Raw genomic sequence first — 27862 nt, 5'->3', positions numbered from 1 at the left:
CAGTGTCTTATTAGGCAGTCATAATGAAAGCTTTCATTTAAGAAGGAATAATTAATAATAAAGTACATATTGGTACTTTAATAGTCAGGATTCGTACGTGCGGTTGCACATTCCAATTTCGTTTCTAGAAAACATGTGTATCATCTCACATGTATCAACATTTTGTTAGGGGTTTGATCTATTCATTAGTTAGAGTACATACGAGCAGTTGCACATTTCAATTTCGCTTCTAGAAAACATGTGTATCATCTCACATGTATTGATATTTTGTTAGGTTTTTCATCTCTTCATTGAGCAGTTCTTTTAAGAACTCTCTTTTTGTAGCTCATTTCTAATTGTTCGATAGCTTCTCTCTTAGATAGGTATTCGAATTCCTCGCCAAAGGAAGGGTGGTTGGGGCGAGGCTAGGGTGGGTCTCCATTCGCAGCAACCTCCTCGCGGTGAGACCTGGGGATTATTATTTACTATGTAATTAATAATTATATTAATTACATAGCAAATAATATGAGCTAATGGCTGCGTTCTTCTTATAGTTTCACCTATCTTCTTCGCCCCGGTACATCTTAAATTAATCGATTGATGCTCATTTCTGGACCGTACAGCTTTCATTCCGTTAAAAAGTACTAACATTTCTGTAATTTCATTTTCTGTCTTACTTCCTCTTGTGTTCATTTCTAAATCTGTTGGTAACGTTGCGAATGACACTGAAATGGTAATGGGGCTCTAGAGCCCCAGAAAAATGGTCCTAAAAAATACATTGGGTGAAAGGTTTACTCGTATACTTTATGAACTTTCGTGACCCAATCTGACTGCCATATCGACCTGAAAATTCGGGGTGATTTTAACGTCCTCTTCTCATGTATGACGGTCAGTTGAGAAACTATTCACTGAATTAGTATTGATGGATTCATTTCTAAATCTGTTGGTAATGTTGTGAGTGACACGAAAATGGTAATGGGGTTTCGAGACCCCATAAAAATGGGTCGAGAAAATACTTTACCATACGTGTTAAATACGTATACCTCGTCTGTGGATGCACTTCCCGTGCATACTCCATCGATAAACGATGCAATTTTCCTCGCGATGCAGTTCCATCTGACGTTAAATTCGACCACCTGTCAGGTAACAAAGCTTGCTCGTTACTTAGCCAGAAGATTCCTTTTTTATCGAAACTCGCAAGATTCTAATTTTGTCATTGATCCGTTGTAAACTCTCGATAGTATTTACGATACGCTTTCTCAGCTTGGCTTGGAGATAAATTTGAGCGAGGGAATTTATGAAACGATCGAGTATTGTCACCCATCGACCGAAGCGAAACGTACGCATAAAACCGGTTTACCAATGACCTAATAGTTACGCAAGATTCTGAACTTTGCTATTTACCTTGCTACTTAAAAAATACTCTTCTCTGTTACGCACCCAGCGTGCAATTACTTGCAATATAAAATTAATTTTATAATATGTAACTTGTCGAGCACTTCCTTGAAATTAATTTCTAACAATAATTCCTCATTTTTGCGTTACTGACAGACGCGATACATGTGACTTGCAAAGTAGTGCATTTTATTGATAAAGTCGATCACCCAATACTCCCGTTACGAGAACTGTTGCGCAAAAAGCAATAGGTACAACCAATAAGCATTTGATCTTTCGATCCGTTTATCTCGTTAATATAACCACGTTCCTGTTTTATTTTTATTAGCTTGCAGATCAGAGTGGCATGTTTATTTACATATCACCTGTCTACTAGCATAGTTAGCTGTCTTCGCTCTATTCGCGAAGAAATGTATTTATATCTTCTGATTCAGCCTTTCATTCTCTACTGAAGCAAATTCGGAAATATCATAGGATGTGTTTTGAATATACGGTTACCTGATGTCTTTTCAGAGATAATCTTACCGTCTTGTTTCATTCTTTTCGTTTTACGTCGAAAACGAATAAGGATCCAGTGAAATATTTGCATAACAACGTTTCTAAATATAATAGAAATGCGAGTTCAACGTAATCTAGACACCCGTGTTTTTCAAATGCTAAACAAACGTATACACGCTTCTAAAATGTCCCGATATCTAATTACTCTCCACTCGAAGAATCTAAATATACTGTGTCCAAAACGAGCTTCCATTCAAGTGGTATAATTTGAGTTCACCGCTTCGAAGTGGCGTGGTCCCGTAAGTACTCAGACACGGAAACTCGTCGCAGGGCTGAACGTTGCTTAAATATTAGGCTACATTGCTCGCTGTTTGCAGAGAGGGTCTTTTCCTCGGACTCGATGACTAATTTATCTCGTAAAAGAATAGTAAATGTCGCGAAAAGATGAATAATATTTAGATGCTACTTACTGTTCGTTTTTCATTTACGAATGCTGTATGTAATTTTTTTTCCTTCGCGACATTCGAATACGAGGAAAAACAATTCTGTAGAATCTATTGAATATTCGTCAGGATAGCTTCGTAAATAAGGATAAGCCAATTCCTATTATTAAACGCAAGTAAGTAAGTTTAATGGACAAACACCGTTTCGAAAGATCGAATGCAAGGAATGCAATATTCAGAAAATACCTCGATGAATCTTTTATCCGGAAAGTAGCAAGAGACCTCAAGGAACATTTCCGCCATTACGCAAAACTGCAAGGCTGGTCTAGATACGAAAAAGAACACTTGTTTACAGAAGAGCTCGCGAATGCATTCGGACAGTTCTAGGCTGTAATCGTCGATAACGAATTCGAGTCAACTTAAATTCTTTCTCCTGCTGAAACGACATAAATAAAACTCCATGTTACGATCTTGATCCTAGAAAAAATTCAGGGACAGTCTTGCATAAAATGATTATGTCGTATAGATCCAAGGAATCTCGATCCAAAATAGCAGCATTGGAGAAGAAGAATGTTCTCTGCGGTCCGATTGAAAACGATGGGTCTTTTCGACAGGTTTACCAAAAAAAAAAAAAAAAAAAAATAAAAACTCCAAGTTCTCTTTTTATAGCTCGAGTCTAATAATAGGCGGGGCGGGTGTGTAGATCGTTTGCCCGGTTCGCGTTTCGAATCGTGATCCGCTCGTCAGGGAATGCATTTACCAACGGAGAGAGCTGTAAACGAAGCGGCAAGTCGTGGCACATGCGCGCAGAGAATAGGACGGTATCGAGCCAGGCTGGTGGCTTGCCCGTCAACAGACGGTGCCGCACCGTCAGTTTCTTCCGCCGCGCCTGAAAGGCGTTCAGTGTTGCACCGAGGAAACCGCGCGCTCCTCGCAGAACCGTTCGTTCGCCTTTTTTTTTTTCTTTATTTTCCCTCCTCGAGGCTCGAAGCGTCCGCGCGTGCATTACAGCGTGCGAGCCCGCTGCCAGAGGACCCAGTGGAAGAATGTGATCGGGACTGGTGCACGTCTGCCGCCGTCGTTCAACCGGCGATCTCGCACATCGTGAGTACAAGACACCTTGCACGAATTACAGCGTGTAAGTGCGTGCGTGAGTGCGTGCGTTGTACGCGTCCGTCCATGGTCACTGGACGTCACGAGCACGCGTTGCGTGTGTCTCGGTACCGACAACCTTGACGATCGTTTACGCGGTTCGAACGACCATCGAACCACCTTGTTCTCGCTTGTTCGTTTCGCCTTCCGTTTGTCTTTCCCGCTCATGCGTGATGTGCATTGTAGTCCCGCGTGCACGCACGGCTTCCACCCTCGATAAACCGTCACGCGTCACGCCAATGCGTGATCGACGTCGCCAGCACCGATCGCGCGATCGACGGGCCTCCAGACACCGGGTAAGAAAGTGGGAGGCGATACGGTGGTGATCCACACGACCCTGACTGAGAGCCTCCCGAGGGATTTTCGAGGTCAAGGGGATCCGGAGCGTGGCCGAGTAATAGCGGGACAAACACATCTCCCCCGTGAAACGTCGCGGTCGATCCCTCTGACCACCTTCCTATCGTCGATATTAACTTGTCATCGGCCATCAACCACTTTATCTCCGGTTCTCTCGCTTCTCTGCCGTCTCTCTCCCTCCTTCTCTGACTTCTGACCTTCTCGTCGGTGGGGACCCCGGCTCTAACGACCGGAGAAACAAGGCGCCTCCGGTGTTATGCTCGTTAGTTCCGCGGTGACGTGGTTTCCATTCTTCGAGAAACTCGTCGCGACCGATGCACGAACTTTAAGCCCCGCTTTCCGGGTACTCGTGTCAAAGTTCACCCGAGACTTTCTATCGCCGTTACGCGTCTTTGTCACTTTGTACGCGCCAAAGAGTTACGGAACGACGATTATAGGGGGGACGTTTAAAAAGCGTAACGAGATAATAGCTTTGACAGTACTCTTAAATAAAGTATTACTGTTTTGTGCGTCGCGGTTTCGTAGAAACGATTTCCGTCGATATTCCTAATGAAATTCGAACGACTCGAGGACATCGTTACGCGTCGATGATGCACAGATACTAGCACGACGCATTAGGAAGCTAATGCTTCCGAGAAAGCAGCAAAAAGCGTTTGTCTTGCCATCTGATTTATAGTAAAACAACGATTAAATATAATGCAATACTCGATGTGTTATTTTAGAATTGGATTTCGCGATGGCTGCGTTGCTCGAGTCTACGATGGTCGAAGAGAATGCCCCTGGAAAAAATTCAGATTCACCGATTGAAATATTTGAGGAAGGCTATTCTCTGTTGACTAAGATTTAGCATCGTATAAATTAATGACTAATAGCATTCGTATCGCGGGAATGCAATTTATGGGCAAGGAGTACTCTGTTTACATCGTGTCTCATAGTTTCTGGCAGTGGGCATCTGTTTAAAAAGTCGTGTCAATGTCTCGCCAGTAGATAGTAAAGTAAACGCGAGATCCTGATCCAGAACAGAATATGCTAGCTATTTATTCTTGCGTATTTCTCAACTCAAAGGGATTTTCCGTTTTGTATGGACGCTATTTTAGTACTATAGAAACACATCAATATGTCATTCGATTAAAAATAACACTGTTCTCTGGAGCGTCGCTGTAATCAGGGCTTTTTATAGCCGAATCGTCGTTTAATCTATTTTTAATCGAATGACTCAAATGTATACGTCCTTGACGGGAACTAATAAAAATTTATGTTGTTAGCTTCGACTAGTCTAGTAATGTGATCTCATGGTGTGTATTTTACTTGGTCCTCTGATGTTTTAGTCCTCTGATGGACTAAAGATCATTTAGAAATACTTGATTATAGTTTTTTAGGCATCGTCGATCATTTTGTCTAGTTGAGAGTCAACGTTTCTTTATTCTATTTTTAGAAACGATAACATATATATTAAATAGAAAACGTACCGATAGCAAAACTATAAATTACGATAGAAACAGAAACCAAATAAAAATCACAGTCGGTCTCGTAAAACGACGATGTAACTGGATGAATGGGACATGTGGTTGATGTCTGGCGTAACATCGGTTTATGTGTTCTCGTTGAAATTTGGATCATGCAACCGACGAAGAATCCAGAGCACCGCACAGACAAATTGTAAAAAATTCATTACGACCAACTAGAACAGCGTTTCTGAAACGGTAGTCTGCCATCCCCTAGGGGTCTGCAAACGTGTTGGAGGGATTCCGTGAGAGGGAGGAAACAAGACCCACACTACCTAATGAAATTTTTTCAAAATACTGCTCGTAATATTTTCCTAAGTCTGGAGCAATTGAAATATCGTTCACAGTTTTATTAACATTGTTCAAAATTATGAGGAAACGCGAGTATAATGTCCAAGAAAGGTAGAAAGGTCGCTAAACGTAGCTGAAAAATATTAAATCTATACACTTATAGAAGCTTCCAAGAAGAAGTTAACGCTCTGTCCCGAATTTAAATAACAGCGTGACAGACGGTGTCGTTTAAATCGCGTGTCGGAGGAACGATAAATTCTGTTTCGTGCAACGCTTGCGATCAATCGCGTACCAGAGATCATTGTAAAAATCACGAGAGCCTCTCGTACGTTGCTTCGAACGTGGCTGGTGACCCTTCGGATCGCCTCCATTCTTCTTAAAGCGACCGCGAAGCGTATTAAGCGATCGAGCGGTCAATGTCGCGGCTTAACTCGTCCTTCGAAGCCCGCGCCGGAAGTTATGTAATTATCGATCCGTGAGCGGTAATTGAACCACGGTCAGCCGTCGATTAATCTGTCGGTCGAAGAAATTCTCGGTGGCTCGTTGCTCGTTCTGTGTGTGCGTGTGGCCTCAGGATCCAAGCAACGCCCCGCTATTCATCGACTGTGCAAATATTTTTTCACGACGCTCCGCTTATTATGTGTATCAAAGTGTAAATGTTTGCGCTGTATTTACGAGCGTGTGTGCGCAAAGTCTAATGGCTACTTCGCAGGCGATGCTGGCCATATTTTGTAAAAAAAAAAAGGAGAAAAAAAACTGTCCCCCCGGAAAAGGGAACGCCGGAGCCGGTAGCTACCCTAAAGAGGTAAACGCATAAAATGCACCGTAAATGTTTGCGCGCGTGCGGCTGCTGCTTTTATCGGCGACTTCGCTTTTCCATTCGTGTCCGTCGGCCTTCTATTGAACGTCAATTTCATTCATTCTCGCGCGTAGCCACGATTAGGGCGTTACGTAATATCGCACGGACTCGTAATGCACACAAGTCGGATGGTTCGCGGCGAAACGAGGTTGCGCCGCACGGTGAATTACTCACTTAAGGCTTTCACGCGGCTCCGCGCAATCGACACACGGATATTATAATGTCACGATGGCATTCGCGCCATCCGTGGCAATATCGGCCTCCGAAAGGTCGGACTCGACCCGTACCACTTCGGGAAAGACGATATTCGATAACTTTAATTAGATCCGCTGTCCTATTTAAAAGCCAAGAGTTTTCACCGCAATCGCGGTTGCCCTGGAATAATTGAATTCTTGAATTCCATTAGAGATTCTCGAAAATCAATACACTCTGTCCACTTAGGCGTGCAGGAATATCGGGATCCACTCAATTAGGTCTCGCGATATCGACTCGCTTTCACAAATCAATCAAAATTGACAGAAATCAACTTACAAACTACTTCGATCATCTTCGAACGAGCACATCAAACTCGTATATTCTAATTCAGAATATTAGAAAGATCACGAAAGAAAATTTATTGTCGTATGTTACGTATGGATTGTAGATACTATCGATCGACTCTAATAACGTGTCATTGAGTTCGTAGGCGTGTACGTGTATGAGAGTGCGCCTTATTATATGGCGCTTGGAAATATTAAAATCGAGTCCATTGTTTGAACACCACGTCGAGGGGCTATTGAGCTCACTTTGAAACAGCTTGCAAGACTTCGTTAACTTTAAGAAATGACTCGACGTAGATGCTCAATATTGGCCAAATTGTCGAGAACTTGTGATAAAATATACGAAAACAATTAATTTTTTGACTGGCTTGTACATTTAACAGTTATTGAAAGGTCTAGAATGAGAATAGGAAATATAAGAGTTATGGAAGCGGGAAGCGTAAAAGGATTTCGTTTTGTGGATAATAGAATACTATCGAGTATGCTATTATTCCGTGGGAACGTGTTTCCAACAATCTATTAAAGCTCCAAGTCGAAAGTTTTATTAATTTTTGCAGCAACGCTGCGACAAGCTGGAAGAATGTGGTTCCGGGGAAAAGGAAAATGGCTCTGAAGTTTTCTATCTCCCCTCTTAGCCGTAATACACCGCCTGCTCCAAACTCTCGAAACTTTATCAATACTTGGAATTTCTTGCGTATTTATAGCAACTTTCTTTCAAAAGTAAAATCGATATTTTAGGAAAGAATTTGTTCTTCTGGAGTAAAAATAACCACTCCCGTAGCGTTCAAAGTTTTCAACTTAAAAATTATGTACGTTATATAGGTCTCGCTATAATTATATTTGTAAAACTTTGATACGTTGAGCAGTACCTCGATAGGAAAATTGATTTTCATAAAATTGATATCCGACGACAAGCCTATACTCAGGAAACCCTTGGCTACAATGTTACGACTCGTCTATAAGCCTAGAAACTTTTAAGAATGGAGGGATCAAAGTTCGAGAAGTTCTGCTTGGTCGATGCTTGTTAGTAATCGCTTCAATAAGTAAAGTCGCTGAGTGGCAGCATAGGTTGCGTGTTAACTTTTGCGATGCGAGTTCCCTTCGACGAATCCCCTTTTCTTTTCAACGCACTGTTAAAACATACGTATATCAAAAATATCCATAGAAACAGATTTTCAATTTCGAACAATACAATTTTACCATGCATAGGATTAACGTTTATCGTGTGCTTACGGAAAAATCAACGTTTTCGCGAACAATGATTCTAGAGCGATTCGTAAATTATCTAATAAACCTGTCCCCGTGTAGGAGACGCAAGGTTCGTGGAAATAGCGTCCGAGATGTTTTGCGAGCAGTCAGCGAGGGGATTATCAATAGCGACAGGCTATGTTACGACATATTCTGCGTTCTTCCGCTTTCACGATCGAAATACTTGTTCCACGCTTGCCCATTAAGTATCCACGGAGTTCGCGTGTTGGCGCGTGCGCTCGCGACACGTTGTTAACGCGGTCTTGAGAAAATCGTCGGGTGCCAGGCGCCAGAAATGTTTTCATCGTGCCAGGGAAGAACCACTGTACACACCCCCGCATTATTTTCGCAACGCTTCTCCGTTTACGAGACGAAAACTTCTGTAGAGGCTGCGCGCGAGCAGGTTGCACGACGCGTGTACTCGACCGTACACGACACAAACCGAATCGACGTTTACGAACGATACCGCTATTTCAAGCGAGAACCGATGCGTCTGGAATAACGTTTTGCAAACAGCGGTTCGCCAGCGGCAAATTAGCGGGTTAGGCATCGAGCCAGTCGTCGACAGACGGATCCTCGAATCTCGCGGCGGTGTTAGCATCGAATAATACGGAAATATCGAAGCCACCGACGTCCACCAATTTAACACGATCAATACCGTTTCATTGGAAGCGACAGGGAGCTTTATTTCGCCGTCGATCCGGTTGACGTTTTCTTGAAAGAACGCGCGTGAACGCTCTCGACCCTCCTGTCGTTGATTTATAGGTGGATACTATGCTTTTATTCTGATTGGGAGCCAGAACGGGGGACGTTTCCCGAAAAGTGCGGAAACACGAGAGATCCTAAAAATATCTACGCGTCTTGGAGCTGTTTCGTTGGATAACGCTTGACCTTATTCCGCCGGTTCCTTCGCTTTTCCTTTCCCTCCCCCCGTCGACTGTATTCTTCCGTTATCATTGTTGCTCGTTCGCTGAAACGCGTGCACCGAATACGTGCAAACGTTAAAAAATATCGCCATCAGCCGATGGCCCCGACGCTCCCATTCGTTTCGGTGCGGGAACAATGGTCGGGAGAACAATGAGCAAAGTCGCGGCTGTTCTTCGAACGTTCAAAGCGACGCGAAAACGGTTTAGCGCATCTAATATTCGTACGCTACCGTAGACGTCATTCGTTTACTTTTGCGAAACTCTACTTCCTACTGCGTCAGTCGAGATAAAGTCTCGATAACTCGCGGGATATCCGTGCACGATAGTAACCGTCGATCGGTACCCGACCTTTCTCGCCCGCGAACGATATATATCCGGTTACAGAATAATGGTCAATCTTGGCCGCGCGATAAGCGTTTAATTAAATGCGCTTCATTAGCCGCTAGTTCGCCGCGAAACTTGCGACGTCGACGTTCGCGTTTCGCGACCAGCCTCGAATTTACCGTCTATCGACGATCGTTTCGTAATCTCGGGATCAAGTGTGACTAAGTGTTTTCAATTAAGGCGTTACGTCATTCTAGTTTATGTTGTTTTCGATAATTTAATTAATAGTCAACGTATTAGTAAACTCCTAACGTTTCCCGGATAAACAAGGTAGGCTATTTTATAGTGACTAATATAAATACATTAACTTTTTGTTAATATCCTTGCCCCGTGTTATTTAAAAGAAGTCTGAGTCAGACCTAGTTTTCTCTCTGTTTACACGTGGATTTTTAAAAAGTTTTCACTTTGAAAGTGGTTGTATCGAGTGACTGTCGAGTTATGCTTATCCAGGTCAGGATATGTCGTATCGAGAAGAACGCGATTTCAGCTTGACATTTTTGAAAATATACATAATTCTACAAAGTACCTCCAGTCGACCGTTCCTACGCCATACATTTACTCGTTCGCAGTCACAACAAGGTTTGTGTATTTTGTCCATCGATTTTTTATGTCCGCGTGCGTCAGGCGGACGCTCCTTACTAGAGTATATTGTAATCACGTTTGTAGAACACACAGAATCCAAATATACACAAGGCAAATATTCTCGAACAATGGAATTTCTCTCTTTCGATCGACGAACGACAAACAACCGGTGTTCTTTATGGTCCCACATTTTTCTCGAAACGAATGTCCACGTTACTTTGTCCCAGTCAGCACCCACTATCGGTCTATTATTAATAACATCGATAAAGTTTCTTCCCCCAAAGCTTTTCCCGGAACTTTCAAATATTGGCAATTTTTCGATCCGCGAGAATTTCAACCGGAATCGAGTAATGCAGTTTGCGTCGCGAGATTTGATAGATTGAAAATGAGATGAGATTCAGGGATCTCTGGCGGCCGGAAGCGCGGGAAACGATGTTTGACAGACGCGTGAAATACCCACCGAAGATTGGTCATAAAATCCGGAGAATCGAATTTGCGTGTCGGTTGCTATACATAGGCACGAAGACCTTGACTCTCGCGGAGATGTAAGAAAACCGCATTATAAACTTTATTTGATCTTTCCTGCCGTAGGTGCAGCGGGGACCTAAAATGTGCAAGCCAGCCAGGAAGAAACGCTCTTAACGTCGTAAGTGGCCTTCACTGTTCTTCGCTTCACTTTGTTCCTTCTACCGTAAGTTAACGTCGTTCGCTCCCGCGGTTTCCCCTGCCTGAAAAGGAGCCGAAATTGTACAGAATTTTTCCCCCGAGTTTTACGCTTCGCGTGGCTTGATGGCGGGTAAACGAATCGCGGGGGCGGGAGCACGGATCTAAACTCTTTCACTGGCAGAAATACACGCGGAGGACGTCGACGACTATCAGGATTTTTGAACAGCAGATATCCGTACCGATATGCAATTTATGAGAAGAATTCTCTCCGCTGCATTCCAGATGAATCACGATTAAAATCCCAACGAGCGCTTCCCCGATGTTGATTTATGCAAACAGCCATTGCCATTGTATACCAATTAATAAAGCCGATTATCCGTCGAGTATTTTTGTCCAAGCAGCTAAGAATCGCCATCTATTCTTTGCAAAACTTTACGATAGCATCGTGGGTAGTTCAATTTGCTTACATTGTATCTTTACAAATGCAAATTCATTTTTTTTTTTACGGTCCATTTCCTGCATTCAGACGCGCAGCGATCCCCGTAATACGCGTTTCGTATTCCAACTTCCTGTTTTGCACACGTTGCTTTTCCATATTTTTTTTATTTTTCTCTCTGTATATTCCATACGCACGAAATTAGAATTAAATTGGCAATTATGAAACGCAGAAAATTGTAGCTTCGTCCACGCGAACTTTGGTTTAAAAATCCGACCGCTGTCGCAATCAGTCTTGGAGTAACCTACTTTTGCAAACATTAAGCTTACAGTTTAATTTCACAGTAATAAACTTTCGTTCCAACCGCCAAACCGTCCGAGTCATTCCCAACTAATATCGCGAGTCTTAATTTACGGTTCGAGAGGATTTGAAAGTCGCTACTACTTCCGAAGAAAAATCCAACGAGGAAAACCAATTCAAAAGATTTGCAGAAAGTTTTCGCTGAATTTGCATGAGCAATCGTGGTGTATGTGTTTGTTCTATAGTTACCGCCGCAATCCTGCACAGTATAAAGTCCAAAGTGCATGTAAACAGAGTCGAAAAATGAGCATACGCGATTCGAAAATTCAAAGAATTCGATTTCGTACACATGGCGTACAAGGACTTGACCGATTCTGATTTTAAAATTAATCCGATACCCAGTGTAAAATTCCGTGTTTAAATATTTATATTTATCTAAAAATCCCTCGATAAAATTGAGGATTTCGAATTCACTCGCTTGTATGCAGTCTTATGTTGTAACCTAGGCACGTTCGTGTTTCACAGTCAGGAGCAAATTCTATATTTCTGTTTATGTATTGAACTTTATCCATGAATAATGTTTGTTCTCAGTCAGGAGTATTAAACTTACTCTCCTGTGAGATGATATCTACACTCCAGAATCTATTATTTTTATGAATATAACTTTGCCCAAAGATAACAGCGAGTAGACGACAGGCGAAAACTTATAAATTGCGAAATAGCATCGAAAGAAATATTACAAAATAAAATAATAGAAATATGGACTCTCGTAGAAATAACTAAACAACTCGTGGAGAGCATAAAACGTAAACTCGGACGTATAATCAATGCGAAACGCGGTGCAACTAAGTATATATAGCAACGTAGAATAATACAACAATAATTTATGCGTTCGAGTGCTTTTACGGTCTCCGTAAAAAACTTGTTTACATTCAATGTTCTATGAATTCTTCATAGGTGTTTTGCGTCCCAGAATTCGTTGAATTTTATCCTCGATAAATTATTAACTACGATTGACATTTAGAATGATCGACATCGGTTGTTTCATTTCTGATTAGTCGCGAGCGTGATCAAACAGGTATCGAAACCGATGTAATTGACAGATATCGACAAGATAATCACGCGTCCGAGTAAATCCGAAATCGTTTGAAAACGTACATTGGAATGTCTCGATCAAGGATATCAATTTCAAACACAAATGTAACGACGGTATCGAAACACGTGTCGAAACGATAAACAGTCTTTCTCGTTACTAATCAACCGGACAACGATGCAAGGCGCTTCCGGTGTCGTGAAATAACGCGTAAAAGCTGCGTTCTATTTTCCATGGAGAGAAGTTCAGGATTTATTTCTCGGCACAGGGGGGCGTGTGCCGTGCTCTAGCGTCGTTCTATTTTCACCTAGTCGTCTCTGTCTATGGTTCGTCCTACTTTGTAGCCAGGGAATAAAGGTCAATCGGTGCAACGATGCCAGCAAATCCTTTGCGCTTCGATACAGTATCGACCCGTCGAAAGAACCAAAAGCGTGTCGCGATCGCGGCGATACAATTTTATCCGAATAATATTTAAGCGATAAAAATAAACTTTCGAGCGTTCGATGCAAAGAAGAATAATTTCTATTCGACGGTTGAAAATTTCGTTCGTCCCTGCTCCAAAAGCGTCCATTTGGAGTGACCTTTAACGGACCGTCGCTCCCGACAGCCCTGGGAATTTAAATCCGTTTGTTATCGTTATACGCCGAAGCGACGGTCAATCTCAGTTTCGTTCGACCGAAAAGGAAAGAAAGCCCGAGTTCGAGATCACTTAAGCTCGAGAGGTCGATCCGGAGCTGCTGCGACCTGACTGATTGAAGAATAACTTAAGAAGTCTGTGTAGTTTGGACGCGAAAAGAAGTTCTCCGTTTTCACATTTTTTTAATTTCTTTCACATTGTCTTGAAACGGTATTCAACAAACTTTGAAAATTGTTTTGGAAAATTAGCAACGTTTATAGGACTTTGAATTCTCTGTATTCGTTTTTCCCTGAAATAAAATGTTTCAATCCGGTTGGCACGATATCTCAGGATATTTTGACTCTATCATCTGAACTAAAATAAACTCGATATCTGTAAACGTTTCTTTTATCGCGCGAAGAAGCACGACTTAGCGAAGAAATCGAACGTTTGCTCTAACGTGCTGTAAGTTTTTCGATTCCCAAGCTTCCTCGTATCTTGTGTTTTAATAACTACTTTTATGCATAATGACTCCCAGTACCAATTAAAGTATGTTTGAAAATTCTTTAGCAATAATTGAGACTGATTAAAACTCAAGGTGCAGGCGCCGTAGATAAGATTGTAACTTTGAACAGAAAAATTGAAACGATTATGAATATTCACGAGGTTAAGACGATTCGAAGTAGAAGCATAGTTATGTAGTACAGGAATTTGGGTTAAATCTTTTCGAGTGCGGTAATGTATTTCGCTCGATTCTCTCGAGACAAAAGCAAATATCTATGTAAGTTATTTAAATGCTTCGAACAACGTAACCTAATTGCCTTGTAACAATATTGATAGCGGTATCGAACGACGGAGGTGAATAGAAAGTAACACCGAGGTCGCAGTTTACGCGAATAGGCGGCAGTGATAGGCGATTATAGCAGAGATATATTAGTACTATGGCAAGTAGAAAATATTTTAAATCCGATCCATGCCAGGCCTCGTGGTTAACATATATTAAACTCGATGTCAAAGGGTTAAACGTCAAATATGCGGCTGAATGTTAACGAACCGGTCGTGTGCGCCATTCACGCGATGCAATCTGAAAAGAAAAGGCATCACGCGACGCAAGAAAGTCTTGGAACGATGACATTACCGTTTGAGACACAGCCTGTCGGACGTGACAGCAAATTGGGTTAAGAAACGCTGTTAACTCGATCTCCGAAGAGACCATCCGACGATCGAGGTTGTGAAAATAGTGTTAAAGTCCTCGTGAACTGTGCCACCGAAGCCAACAATAACAAAATTGATTGATGCTCGCCTAGATTCTGTCGAACAGGTCGGTGAACGAACGCGAAGATTTATCGTTCGATCGACAAACGTGAATTTCTTTACGGACGAGGCTTCCGCGCTTAGAAAGCCAATTAACGTGGAGCGTCTCGCGCACGGGGCGAAGATCGAAGCTCTCCGCTTAACGAGATCAACGTCTAATTGGATTCTAATGCCGATGAAAGACATCGTAAGCACCTATGCGGCTCATTCTGCCCCAAGTTAATACGCAATTCTTGTTAGGAAAATACAATTAACAGGCGGTTTACACCAGGAACGTTAAAAAAGATTCATCGGACTCTCTTCCTCGATCAAAACGCGTTCGAATCTTCGTTAAATCATTTCAGTCGTCCTGAAAATAAAACGAGAAAGATAATATTTAAATTCTATTTTAAAATACCGTCGCTACATTAAATTACATTTTTTTATTCTGATAGCGAGCGATAACCAACCTCATATACTTTAATTATTTGTTTTCTCGATCTGTTTCCTATCTGTGAAATGCCGCCAATCGTGTTTACAGTAAAAACATGTTTGCTTGAACAGCGGATGCATCGTTACTTGGAAAGCCTAGAGTACTCGTTCCGAGCTAAAAAAAATTCGGGCGATATATTTCAAGGTCAACAAATAAACTTATAAAAATTTATGTCCGTCTACCTTGTGCTTTTCGTTAAAAAAATTTCGAAATATCGAAAGTCGAAACTTTATTTCGTTTACTGAGTCGCGATATTGCAGTCGATACTTCTGCTTTGATTAAAAAATCTTCTGCATTTCAGAATCAAAGTTCTCACAAGAATCTACGCGATCGAACAATTGTTTCGTGCTCCATATTCTAATCCCGATTGTTTACATTGTTTCACATTCCTTTACTTCGATTCACTTCGCGCATTCTTTTCGGTGAAACGGTTCCTTTTTCTCGTGCCACGTTGTCTGTTCAAAATGTAATATCACAGTCCAGAATACTTCAACAAAACGATTGCGAGGAATAGAAAAATAAACGCGTAGAATTGTATTCGCATAGGCAGTGATAACTTGTGCCAACAGTTACTTTTAATCGCGAATTTGCAATGCATGACACTAAAGTTACAATAAAAACTCGGAATTTCGTAAGAAGAACATACCATTTGAAAATGGCGTTTCTCTAGAAATTTGCAATTTAGAAATGCATTTAATAGAATACGATTATAAGACTGCGATAATCGGGAGGACTCATCTCGATAGAGGCCAGATAATCCATAGAGCTTCTCGGTTAGCTAAACGATCCTCTCGATGGGAATCTCCGCTTAAAAGACGGTCCCGCGAACGTGTTTTTATCCAATTCGGTTAACGCGTCGGTGGTCGTTCCGAATAAAAGAACTTCAAACGGTAACCGCGACGATCGTTTGGTATTCTCAGTCGCGCCCGCAAACTTTCGTAATCTCGACGAACGACGCTGGAATCGGTAATGAGGCGACGCGATAAGAACGCAGCCGCGCAACTATTTCGCCAAAACTGCCGCAATTAATAATTTAAACGAATCTCGCTCGGGACTTTTAAGTGGCCGGCACAGTCGGACGGATCCAGCTTCGACTACCATGTAAAAATTTATGAGCAGCCTAACTTGGATGCGGTAGACTAATTTTCAGGTTGCACGCGCAACCGAGATTTCATTCGTATCCACCGTTCGGAGCATTCAACTGTGTCACGGTCGCGCGCTGTCTTTTAAAACGCCATTATTTTTGACATATTCTATCAGCGTTTGCTTCGTCTTACGATAGAAGTTCGGTTCTTCGATTTCTCTAAGAATCAAGTGCTACTTTTTGCAACCTTTTGCGTGGTTCTCAAACTTGGCGATTTTAAAATACTTTGTGGCGTTTGGAAATTTTTTTTAAATCTTGGGACTCTCGTTAGGAATCGGACGAGAACCGACGTGCGTGCTGATCGACGCGGACAAATCGGTGCCAGGAAGATGACGAAAAGGTTCGAGTTCAATTGGCAGATCGAGGTACCGGTAGCGCTCCGTCATGGATGCACTTTCGATCGGTGGGCAGAGGAGAAGGACAACACGGAACTCGAGCCGAGTTGCATGTTCAAGGTCGACGAATATGCCTTCTTCATCTACTGGCAGAGCGAGGGAAAGGTGAAACGAGAATTTCCTTTGATGTCCGGCCCATCCTCCTACGAGAGAAACCTGTCCGCTTTCGATTTTAATCTGCTTCTGTAGATCGTTTGAAAAGTTCGTGATCTCCTGTATTTAATTGTCGAAGTTGCAATTTAAATGCTCGAAGTAGTACGTTTTCGGTTTACAACGACCCTCGTAGAAAATACGAGGCGCCATGGCTCGATAAATTTCGAGATATAACTTATTTATGCACACCTTGCGCAACGAATATCCATCATTTTGTCATTTTATTCCATCGAAGTGACCGAGGCGCAGGTGGTGGAAATGGGAGTTGGTGTGTTCCAGGTCTCTTTTCCTTCCTTTTCTGCCATTACGATAGCTACGTGCATGATGCACGGTGATAATGCTAGCTGTAATTTCGGTTTTTACTCTTTCCAGGAAAGCAACTCGGTTGACATTACGAAATATTTCCGGGGAACGAAATTAATTTTGTAGTCTACCAAATTGCTGCAATTACAAACGAATCCTATTTAAAAAGACAGAAAAGGAGATTCAAACACGCGACCTCGAGCATGAAACTCCCGCTTATATCGTTCACGCCACGGCGACTTCGATGAAAAAGCGACGAAGATTGATATCCTTACTACACGTTGCATACTATGTACACATGAAACTTGCATTGTATATACATTCAAACTTATCGAGTTATGATATTCGTTGCTTTGCATATATTACCCGGAACGTGAAATTTACCATCCAGCAAAAGTAGATTAAAATCGGAGGCGGACAGGTGAGGCTCTTCCCTCGTTATCGCGTCGACTAAGGTTTATCCTCGACCATTTTTCAAATTACAGCGTAACAAATGGAAGCATAAATATTTTGCGGTATTCCTAATACCACTGACACGATTAAAAAATTGCAAATATTAAAATTTGTTTATTCTAAGCGTTTCAAATACACGTCCATTCGTTAGAGGAAGTCGATATCGTGCATCGAGGCAGAGTTGGGCAAAATGTGTATCGCTGAATCTAGCTGATTACGACGAATTGTTATCATGGTTCGTTAATCAATTACAAATTCAATCAAGGTGTGATTAATTATTGGCCAACCCTGCGTCGCAGACGAAGGTGCGAGAAAACTGTTTTAGCGTCGATGTAATTTGTTGCGCAGGAGGGAGACGTGATAGAGCTGTGTCAAGTGAGCGACATACGCGCCGGTGGATTGCCCAAGGTAAGAAAACCCTTGTTCTCGAGCAGTTTGAACCAGAGGTTTGCTTTCGTTTGAAATATTCAGCGGAGAGCTCAGCGAGAGTCCGACGGAGACGAATGTACTCGAGCGGAACTCGTCGGTACACGGAAATGTTTTGTCGTTTGTTCGCAACGTTAACGAATTCATTCGTGCCCTCGTATCCCCATTCATACCCAAGCATTTCGACGTTTCTTCCTCTCTTAAAACTACTCTGCGTCGAATTCAATCGACGGCATACATAATTTTTCCACAGCGTGTTTCAATCGAATCTAATTAAACCCGACTATCGCATCGTTCTGTAATGTTACGTAGGATCCGAAGTTGTACGATAAGCTCTTGACAAAGCACGGTGAGCAATTGGAGGAGAAAAGTTTGACCATCTGCTCCGGCGTAGATTACACCAATATCAATTACCAACATGTCGTTTGTCCGGATCCAGCGACGGCCAAGGTAAGTTGGATCGATAGAGCCTTCTGCTCCTCGCTGTTTGATCGTCCGTCTGGAAAATTAGCGAACGAAATCTCGGAGTAATAGGATGCTTCTTAAGGGATTATTCTGGTCCAGATGGTCATCTTCGTGGAAATCTCTACGAATTAAGGAGCTATTGAACGCGAATAATTGTTTCTGCTAATTGAGCGTTCGAAGTTCTCGGCGTCTTTTCAACATCGGTTGCAGAGAAAACGGAGGAAAGACTGAGAACGAGCCTCTGCAAAATTTATGGCTACTAAACTTTTAATTCTCTCTAATCTGTTCCAATCTCGTCGTTTTATTCTGCCCCATTTCCCACGATACTATATTTATGTCTTATCTTTAAATTAGATTTTAAGTTTTGTTTCTCTGTATCGCGGACAAAGTCGTCGAATAAACAAACAGAGAAATATAGTATTATGGGAATTGCTCTTTTAGACCCTCTGGACCGCAATACTCCGTTAATTGGAATATCGTTTTGCCCGACGTTGGTGCAATTAGAGCGCTCACATGCGAATCGAACGTAGAGATATTTTCCAATCCGCTGGTTAGGAAATTATTAAGGTAATCAATAAGCCCACGTGTTTGCTGTGTCCTGTGACAGGTATGGCTGGATGGCGTACGATCGATTACGCACAACGTGAAAGCCAACAACGTTTGCCCGCTTACGTGCTTGAAGAAACAGTGAGTTTACTAATGCAATTACACGTGCACACCCACGCCGCAGTAATGTTTACGCCGTGAAATAATTGGCCAGAAACGTTGTCGAAGGCCTATCGTACGCAACATGGACGTCACGTTGCTGGACGTGACGTTCCATCGTGGATTCTCTCCGCAGTCTGACGAAATTTACGAAGCCTTTTCAATCGGGACGAACCACGTACAGTACACCCGCGCTTGTTGACTGAATTCTTCCCCGCCGTTTAGACGCCATCGATATTCTTTTTCCTCTGGCCGATCGAATGAAATTATTAAATATAAAACACTTTCTATCGCGTTAGGGTGTGTCACGGCGCCAGAAGGGTGGCAGCCCTTTGATATATCGGTCACTGGTGTTGATCTTTCTCTCACCACGCGTCAACGAGTCTCTGCACCGACCATCTAGAATTCGTATCCGGATCTCTCCGTTTGACGCCTGGTTGTCCCGATTTTACGACAAAAAACGCGGCCCCGTAACGTTTCGCCGCGCTAATAGGAAAGTTATTCCTGGAGCATCTTTTTGTCGTTGAAAAATATGCAGTTTTTTGTCATGTTCCAGTTGGATGAGGCTCAGAATGCTGGTCGATCCGAATGGAAAAGTTCCGGTGAAAGTGGTTGCGAGGACTTTCGCGTCCGGGAAAACGGAAAAGCTCGTCTATCAGTGCCTCGCCGATTTAGGCCTACCTAGCGGAAAGGTACAAAGAAAGAACCACGTATCGTTTCGACGCGAACGATCCCGTTGACTCAACTGAAAAAAACGATCGAAATTTCTAGAACGACGTGATCGAGCCGGACGATTTCACCTTCGACACCTTCTATGCGCTCTACCACAAGATCTGCCCGAGAAACGACATAGAAGAACTGTTTCAATCCATGTGAGTACAAGAAGCGTAACTTTTCCCGATTCGATATCGATTCCACGATAAACCCGAAGAAACGTGTACCGTTTTTGTTCGCTTCCGGTCGTTGCAGCACCCAGGGTAAAGCAGACACGATCAATCTGGATCAATTGGTTACGTTTTTGAACGAGAAACAACGCGATCCGACTTTGAACGAGATCCTCTATCCCTTGTACGACGAAAAGAGAGCGATGGAAATCATAAAGGATTACGAGCAAAACGAGACCGCACGAAATCAAAGTAGGACTTCCCTTCTCTGTGTTTCTTAACGGTTTTAAGGGAGCTTCGCCAACATCGAGTAGAAAATAATTGAAGTAATATATACGTCGTACGGTCGCGAACGTTGCAATAAAGTATCGACGACGGGGAATTGGTTTGGGGGCTGCCGGATATAAATAAAATTTTCTAGCGGTAGTCGTAACAAGTTCGCTATGGTTACGACTTTGATCCTTATCTTTTAATGCTCTACGCTGCTATAAAATATTACGAGGACTGTATTGAAACGTGGAATGCAAAAATTATAACTTTATAAGCTGAACTTAGATCCAACTGTTTGAATCTAGATGTCAAGAATTTTCTCGTTCGTATAAAATTATCAATGTCGGAAGCAAATCTGTCTGATCGTCGATAGAAGGGTAACGATGCTTCTAAAGATTCCGGTTCGTATCCGGCACAATTGAATGGAAAATATCTGGAGAACGTTCTCTTCAAATATTTTGTACTTGTTGATTGAAATCGCCTGGCTCCGCGGCTCTCCCCATTGAATATCTGCTATCGACCGCCTAAGTGTTCGAACTAGTTTGTATCTGCGAAACGGCATCCTTTCAGAAGCAATCACGTCCTTTCAGAAACGATGACGAAGGATGGTTTCATAAGGTACCTGATCTCCGACGAGAACGCGCCGGTTTTCCTGGACAGGCTGGACGTTTACATGGACATGGACCAGCCTCTGGCGCATTATTACATCAACTCGAGTCACAACACGTATTTGAGCGGTCGTCAATTTGGGGGGAAGAGCAGCGTCGAAATGTATAGACAGGTGTTACTCGCTGGTTGTAGGTAAGGGCAACGAAATGTCGACCGAACAGGCGTAAATTTCATTCGACTCGCGTTTCGGAGTACCGTTCTGGCTGAAGATAAATCAACTTTGTTCGAAACTTTCATCGTTAATGATGGTTTAATGTTTAAGGTGCATCGAATTGGACTGTTGGGATGGGAAAGGCGAGGACGAGGAGCCGATAATCACGCACGGGAAAGCCATGTGCACGGATATTCTCTTCAAAGACGTGATTTACGCAGTGAGAGACACTGCTTTCGTTACTTCCGAGTTCCCCGTTATACTCAGCTTTGAGAACCACTGCGGCAAAAAGCAGCAATATAAGCTGGCAAAGTATTGTGACGAAATTTTGGGTGACCTGCTGCTGAAAGAACCTCTCAAAGAGTATCCCGTAAGTTTCGTCGGTATTCAGAATTATTACGCGTGATATAAAACGGCTTAATGTTTTGGCGAATCTACGTAAACATTGCCTGATAACAGACAAAGCCCCTACGTCAATCGGAATCTAGATTCTCATCGATAAACAAGGCAAAAGTACTCCGAGCCTATTGTTATCGAAGCTTATCTTTATTGAGCACTCGATACACTATATACAGGGTGTGTCGGCTCGAATAACACTATCGGGCATGGGCAGATTTACGATGAAAAAATAAATCGAAAATTCATCTCGAGAAAAGTAAGTTTGCAAATCTATTCGCGTGCACTAGCGTCAAACGTTTATTAGAAATTAGCGACGAGTAAAAAATCGTTATTCGTATGGAGTCCACCCTGTATGCATGTATGTATCAACACTTTAATGGGAGACTCTAGAGGCCAAAATAAGACGAAAACCAAGAATATCAATTTGTTGTTGAAGGCTTCGTTAAACAGTTATTAACGTTTAAAGTTCCGACCGTACTGAATTTTTTTCTCGAAAATGCGCAGGATTTTCGGGGTACGTCTATTCACCAAAAATTATTCTAATCGACCCCTGCAATTGAAAATAATTTTTCTAGAACGATTTGAAAAATTTTAATTTCACCGAAAAATTTGTCCACCTACTCGAATTTTTTTCTCGAAAGTGGGTAGGATTTCGAGGGTATGTGTAATGACCAAAAATGATTGTAATTGACCCCAGAATCTAGAAATAATTTTTTTAGAACGATTTGAAATTTTTGAATTTAATTGTTAATTACTTTTTAACGAAGCCTCCATCAGCAAATGAGTATTCTTGATTTCCGTCTTATTTAGGCCTCTAGAATCCTCTATTAAAATTTTTCCCAAGGGTGGCCGAACACCCTGTATATTAGAGATTAGATTATGCGTGTTCTATAAACGAGGTTGGCAGTTGCGGGCAGATATCGATTAGGTAAAAGTGAGCATTAACAAAATGTTCGATGGTGTGTTTCGATAAAATAGCTGGAACCCGGGGTGCCTCTGCCGCCGCCCAGCGCTCTCAAGCGTAAAATCCTGATCAAAAACAAACGTTTGAAGCCGGAGGTGGAGAAGCATGAATTGGAGCTGTTTAGACAAGGTCAGTTCGTTATCGAGGACGAAGTCAAAGAAGACGCCAGCGCGCTGCCAGTCGTGGCATCGGTCGTTGAACAGCAATCGGTAAAGGTAACCCTCGATATATGCGCCAAGCATGGAATCCCCTAGATCCATTTTTCACGTTCGACGAGACGGAACGGTTCACCGTAGTCGATCGTGTCGTTTTCAGGAGGAAGTTTCGACCGCGGAATCGGTCGCGTCGTCGACGACCGGTACACAGCCGCAATCTGGCTCCAGCGCCGGTCTGGGCGACAGTTTGGAATTGGCAGTGGTTCAACCATACACCGGAAGCACGACGAACGTGCACCCGTTGCTATCGTCCATGGTTAACTATGCTCAACCCATCAAGTTCGTGGGCTTCGATATCGCCGAACGTAAGAGCACAGATAAATCCTTTAGGTTCAATCCTTTTTTCGATGCCCCTTCGACGACCCTCGCGGGGGTAAAGACGGGAAGGCAATGTACTCCTTTGTCTGTTCGTACAGAGAAAAATATTCATCACAACATGTCTTCCTTCGCGGAGAACACCGGCCTGAACTACCTGAAGACGCAAGCCATCGAGTTCGTCAATTACAACAAGCGACAAATGAGTCGAATTTACCCGAAAGGCACACGGGCCGACTCGTCGAATTACATGCCACAAGTAATTTCCTACGGCGTTGTAGATCGCGACCAAACGACCTTTTCACGCGTCTAACAATCGATCGTTGGGAAACAGGTCTTCTGGAATGCTGGCTGCCAAATGGTATCGTTGAATTTCCAAACCGCGGACCTGCCTATGCAACTGAACCAAGGGAAGTTCGAGTACAACGGCTCGTCGGGCTACCTTCTGAAGCCGGACTTCATGAGACGAGCCGACAGGAGCTTCGATCCTTTCGCGGAGAGTCCTGTGGACGGCGTGATCGCCACCCAGTGCAGCGTCAAGGTATTTCTTCGCGTCTCAATGCCCGTCGAGACTCGCGTTAACCTTCGTTCTGGGTGGCAGGTGATAGCTGGACAATTTTTGTCCGACAAGAAAGTCGGGACGTACGTGGAGGTGGAGATGTACGGTCTACCCACGGACACCATTCGCAAAGAGTTTCGAACCAGAGTTGTCCCGGCGAACGGCCTGAATCCCGTTTACAATGAAGAACCCTTCCTGTTTCGAAAAGTGGTCCTGCCGGACCTGGCTGCGTTAAGGTTCGCCGTTTACGACGAGTCCAATGGGAAGCTTTTAGGCCAGAGAATAGTCCCTCTCGACGGTCTACAGTCAGGGTACAGGCACATATCTTTGAGAACGGAGGCGAATTTCCCCATGTCTCTGCCTATGCTCTTCTGCAACATCGAGATCAAGATCTACGTGCCGGACGGCTACGAAGGTTAGCCAGTTTCTGGAAAGAAACGACAGTCGCGCGATTAAGGGTAGGCTGAGAATTTTCTATTGACTGAAATTTCAGGACTTATGGACGCTCTTACGGCACCGCGGGCCTACAAGAAACCGGAGAACATGTCGCAGAATAAAATGCGCGGCCTCGGGATCGAGGAGAACGACAACAGGGGCAGCGATTCCGCTCCTCCTCATCATCGCGAGCCACCCAAACCCAGGGGTAAATATTAAATACCGAACGTTAGGGGCGATGCATAGCGTTGTACTTCCTGCTGAAATTGGAATTTATCAACAGAGGAGATGAAGTTCGACCCGATAACGGTGGAGGTGTTGCGACAAGAGAAGGGTTACCAGAAAGTGCTGAGAAAGCAGCAGAAGGACTTGGAGTCGTTGAAGAAGAGACAGCAAAAAGAGAAACTAACCGTCCAGAAGCAACACTGCGTTGCGATAGAGAAGATTATCAAAGGGAAAAAGTACGTAACAGTTCGCTTGCTTCGCTTTCGTGGCATAGTGATCGTGCCTTCGATAAAGAGGCGAGCGTCTGTTTCTTGTTTCGACAGCAAAGCGGAGCTCTCGAGGGACCCGACCGTTCGTAGAGCAGTTTCCGACCAGACCGTTCAGTGGTCCCGTCTGGCCGACAGGCAGCGTCGCGAGGAACGCGACCTGGTTCGTTCCCACCTGGAGGAGCGACGGAACACCTTGTGCAAGCTGTGCGTGACCGCTCAGGTGTCCCAGCAGAAGCAGCTCGGGGCGCGTCACGAACGTGAGATCAAGGAAATGAACGCGAGACAGGCGAGGCTCTCGGTGGAAAGCATGAGGGAGGTGATGAACGACAAAACATTGAAGACCAGGGGTATCAAGGAGGGCAGACTCAGGGAGAAGCAACAGAACAACACGAAGAAGTTTATGGAGGAGAGGAAGATCGCGCAGATCATACAGAACAGGGAGAAGGAGAAGCTGAAAGTAATTCACGAGAAGCAACTGGAGGAATTGCAGAAGGACATGAACGCGGTACGAAACAATCTGTTATTTTTTTTAAGTAATTTATCCAGCGGGGTTTGGGGCAAAATTGTCGAACGGTCGTGGAAATTATTCTTCCAGATCATGGACATGTACAAAAACGAGGAGATGGAGTACGAACTGGGCCCTAAAACCGAATTTTACGTGTGATGGCCGTCGCGGTGCGTCGTATTCGTACCTCTGCATCCGGGACGGTTACAGGGGGACTGAGGTGCTGCGTTCAGAGAATCCGCTATAAACGTTAATTACAATTGGAATTGGGAACAAGCCTCGTTAGCTGTCGTTCTCCGATCTGCCGACGTTTTCGCCCAGACGCGATCACGTCAGCGTCGCGAGAACCGGAAGCAACAAAACAAACTCCGCGTTAATCGTAATTCTAGTTCATTCTCCTGGATATTTTTTTATAAAAAGAAAGCATCTTGTAACTCTCCATACTCTCCGTCGTCGCACGAGCAAGTACCTAGACTAAATAAGGGAGTCAATAAAAACTAAAGTGATCTAGTCAAGTTCTTATATTAATGATAAGTATATATTTATTATATGTGCAGGTACGTCCAGTTGAAGCGTGCGCGCAGCAATTGCATCTCAACGGAGTGCAGAGATAATTTATTCGTTTCAGAATCACATTCTACGTAAAATGGTGCACAGCCGTATTTTTCTCTAGGTTCTATGTTTTCTAAGGTATCTAGAGAAACATTCACAATATCACTGAGAGCAGACCTTTTTATTTCAAGGCTAATTTTATTAAAACAGTAAGATATTTTATAGCAGATGAAATATTTCGACCTAGTACCATTTGAATCCCCTTTCAGAATATTGAAAGGTACGTACGTGCCACTTTATCTTTTCAAATTGCAACTTAAATGGGATGTTTGCTGGGAAGTTAAACGAGCTCGCGAAAGTCGAGGAACAGTTTTTCTGTGTCTTTCAATTTGAGAATCGATTGCGTGTGCAGGCTCGAGCTGTTCGTACCGCGTACACGAGAAGCGGATCGCGCGGAGTCAGCGTGCCGCGGGATTCGTCGATTTAAATATTTTTCGATTGTTAACGCTATTATCGAATTCTATCGTACCGCGTGCGTGAGCGAGAGAGCGACTGTGCGAGCACGTGTGTTTCATTGCCTAACGCCGAAAGGGATTTGCCGTCAACGTAACGATTCCTTCGCTATAATTGTACTCCGAACAATGCTTGTTACGGTCCGGAAGCAGTCGATAGATCACGCGTACACGGCCATAGCCGTGTAGGTGGTGCCGGACGCGATTAGAGTATTAGTGTCCCGCGATTTTCAGTCACGATCGAGCAGGTACTCGTTTCGGGAATCCTTTTTTCCCTCCTCGGAAGAGTACACTCGCACGAATGGTCCAAAGTCGTAACGTCGCGAGCCAAAATAGCATTGTACATAAAACCGAACTAAAGGAGAGCCTAGCATAATAATTACCACGTCGTTGTTTTCATTCTAATAATGTTATTTACACAAATGATTATATTAACCTATATTATATATATATTGGATATAAAGGAGTAAGGAGAAATAAAGAGATTGCTAGCCCAAGTCGTCGTCGTCGTGTCTCAAACTCGATCAACGATTTATTTAATATCCGACACAAGAAATGAAATTAAATTACGATTTGGATATCATATTCCAGTAACTAATACTCGTAATCGTGTTCGTGGTTAAATCGATCGTAATCTTGAGGAAGACTGTGCCGGTGTTCGAGGTCCAAGTCGTTCGTCGTTACCTCCTCGAACGGATCTGGAAAGATAAGTCGGTGATATCGATTCACGAATAGTTTGAACTAGAATTACCTTCTGCCAAATGGTCCACGAAATTCTGCTGGATACCAGCCGGTTGATCTTCGTCGTAAGCGTTTCCTAGATCTAGGTTTCCATCTTGCGTTTTATAGTCTTCGAGATGCGGTATTTCAGGTTCGCCGATTCGTACGTTCTGGTAGCTAGTGGCACCGTTGCCATGATAAATGCTCTGGAAGTTCGGGAAATAGGTCTGATCCGATGCTCTGGGAAGTCTTGCCGCTTCACAGATCACGAGAACCGCGAGATACGACTGGAAAAACAGATAATATTCATAGGTACAGATATATTAGATCAGATATAATTCTTCGTAGACTTATGACGCGAATAATGATAACAATTTTTTAAAAATTGCTCGTTAAAAATCACTGTTGGCAATATTACGGAGAAAGCAACTCACAAAGTATCTCATAACGAAGGCTTAGAACGAGTCGGTGATCGTCTTCGGTATTCACTGAAGGAAATTTTCCCGTCAGCATACATTATATACGTTCGCGTAGGGTTTCGAAAGCCCATGCGAAAATCTGGCCGGATGTTTACGATCGGTGGTTGGCGTGGACACGATACACCGACGTGCACGTGGGCATGAGAAAATCGGTGGATCGTTGCGGTTTCAAAACCGCGAAACGGTGCGTCTCTCGTCGTTGCCACTTATGCAACGCTCGACGTTACGAGCTGCGTGACGAAACGACGATTCCTTGAAATAATCGGGAATCAGTTGGAAAGCTCGACCCATCGCTGGGCAGCCCGCAATTAATTCCCTAGTTAGTCCACCGTCGATCTGTCGTAATCGGGTCGAGTGATAAAAGGCAAAGAAATGTCGGGACTCGTCTAACCTTAGAAAGGCCGAGCCAAGAGCTGTCACGTTGGAGGTCACGTTTTTCAAATTGAAATTAGGAATAATTAATTTAGAATTACGAAAAGTGCACCAATCGTGGCAATGCACACGCGTTAGATAAAACATTTTTTTCACTTGATCCCTCGCGGGTAGAAAGGGGATACCTTTATGGCAATTTGGGGACAATTAGAAACGAATCGATCTAAGGCCGTGCCTCTCACCAGGTAGCAATACCGGTTCCCACAAT

The 27862-nt window shown here is 43.3% G+C and overlaps 2 protein-coding genes across 7 annotated transcripts; one reads left to right on the top strand and one right to left on the bottom strand.

The window, feature by feature from the left end:
* Positions 1–464: 464 nt before the first annotated feature.
* On the top strand, positions 465–26520 carry LOC143342181 (1-phosphatidylinositol 4,5-bisphosphate phosphodiesterase). 6 transcript variants are annotated; one of them, XM_076765789.1, is made up of 20 exons: positions 473–3419; positions 10750–10804; positions 16471–16699; positions 17852–17911; positions 18242–18379; positions 19002–19081; positions 19656–19791; positions 19871–19971; positions 20069–20235; positions 20844–21054; positions 21185–21443; positions 22451–22651; positions 22752–22956; positions 23068–23225; positions 23301–23507; positions 23568–23940; positions 24019–24168; positions 24244–24421; positions 24509–24959; positions 25050–26520. In XM_076765789.1, the coding sequence occupies exons 3-20, from the start codon at positions 16529–16531 to the stop codon at positions 25116–25118; spliced, it is 3315 nt and encodes a 1104-aa protein (XP_076621904.1). In that variant the 5' UTR covers positions 473–3419; positions 10750–10804; positions 16471–16528; the 3' UTR covers positions 25119–26520. The 6 variants fall into 6 exon arrangements, with proteins under 6 accessions (XP_076621903.1, XP_076621899.1, XP_076621901.1 ...); XM_076765788.1 differs by having other exon boundaries at positions 465–3419; positions 22451–22645; positions 24244–24959; XM_076765784.1 differs by having other exon boundaries at positions 465–3419; positions 22752–23225.
* LOC143342185 (uncharacterized) lies at positions 26510–27862 on the bottom strand. Its single transcript, XM_076765794.1, has 3 exons — positions 27178–27862; positions 26775–27030; positions 26510–26721 (listed from the first exon to the last, which is right to left on the bottom strand). The coding sequence occupies exons 1-3, from the start codon at positions 27187–27189 to the stop codon at positions 26618–26620; spliced, it is 372 nt and encodes a 123-aa protein (XP_076621909.1). The 5' UTR covers positions 27190–27862; the 3' UTR covers positions 26510–26617.

This window comes from Colletes latitarsis, chromosome 5 (assembly GCF_051014445.1).
Source record: "Colletes latitarsis isolate SP2378_abdomen chromosome 5, iyColLati1, whole genome shotgun sequence".
Taxonomy (NCBI): domain Eukaryota; kingdom Metazoa; phylum Arthropoda; class Insecta; order Hymenoptera; family Colletidae; genus Colletes; species Colletes latitarsis.
Note: the sequence above shows the minus strand (reverse complement) of the source record. Positions and strands in the feature narration are given on the sequence as shown.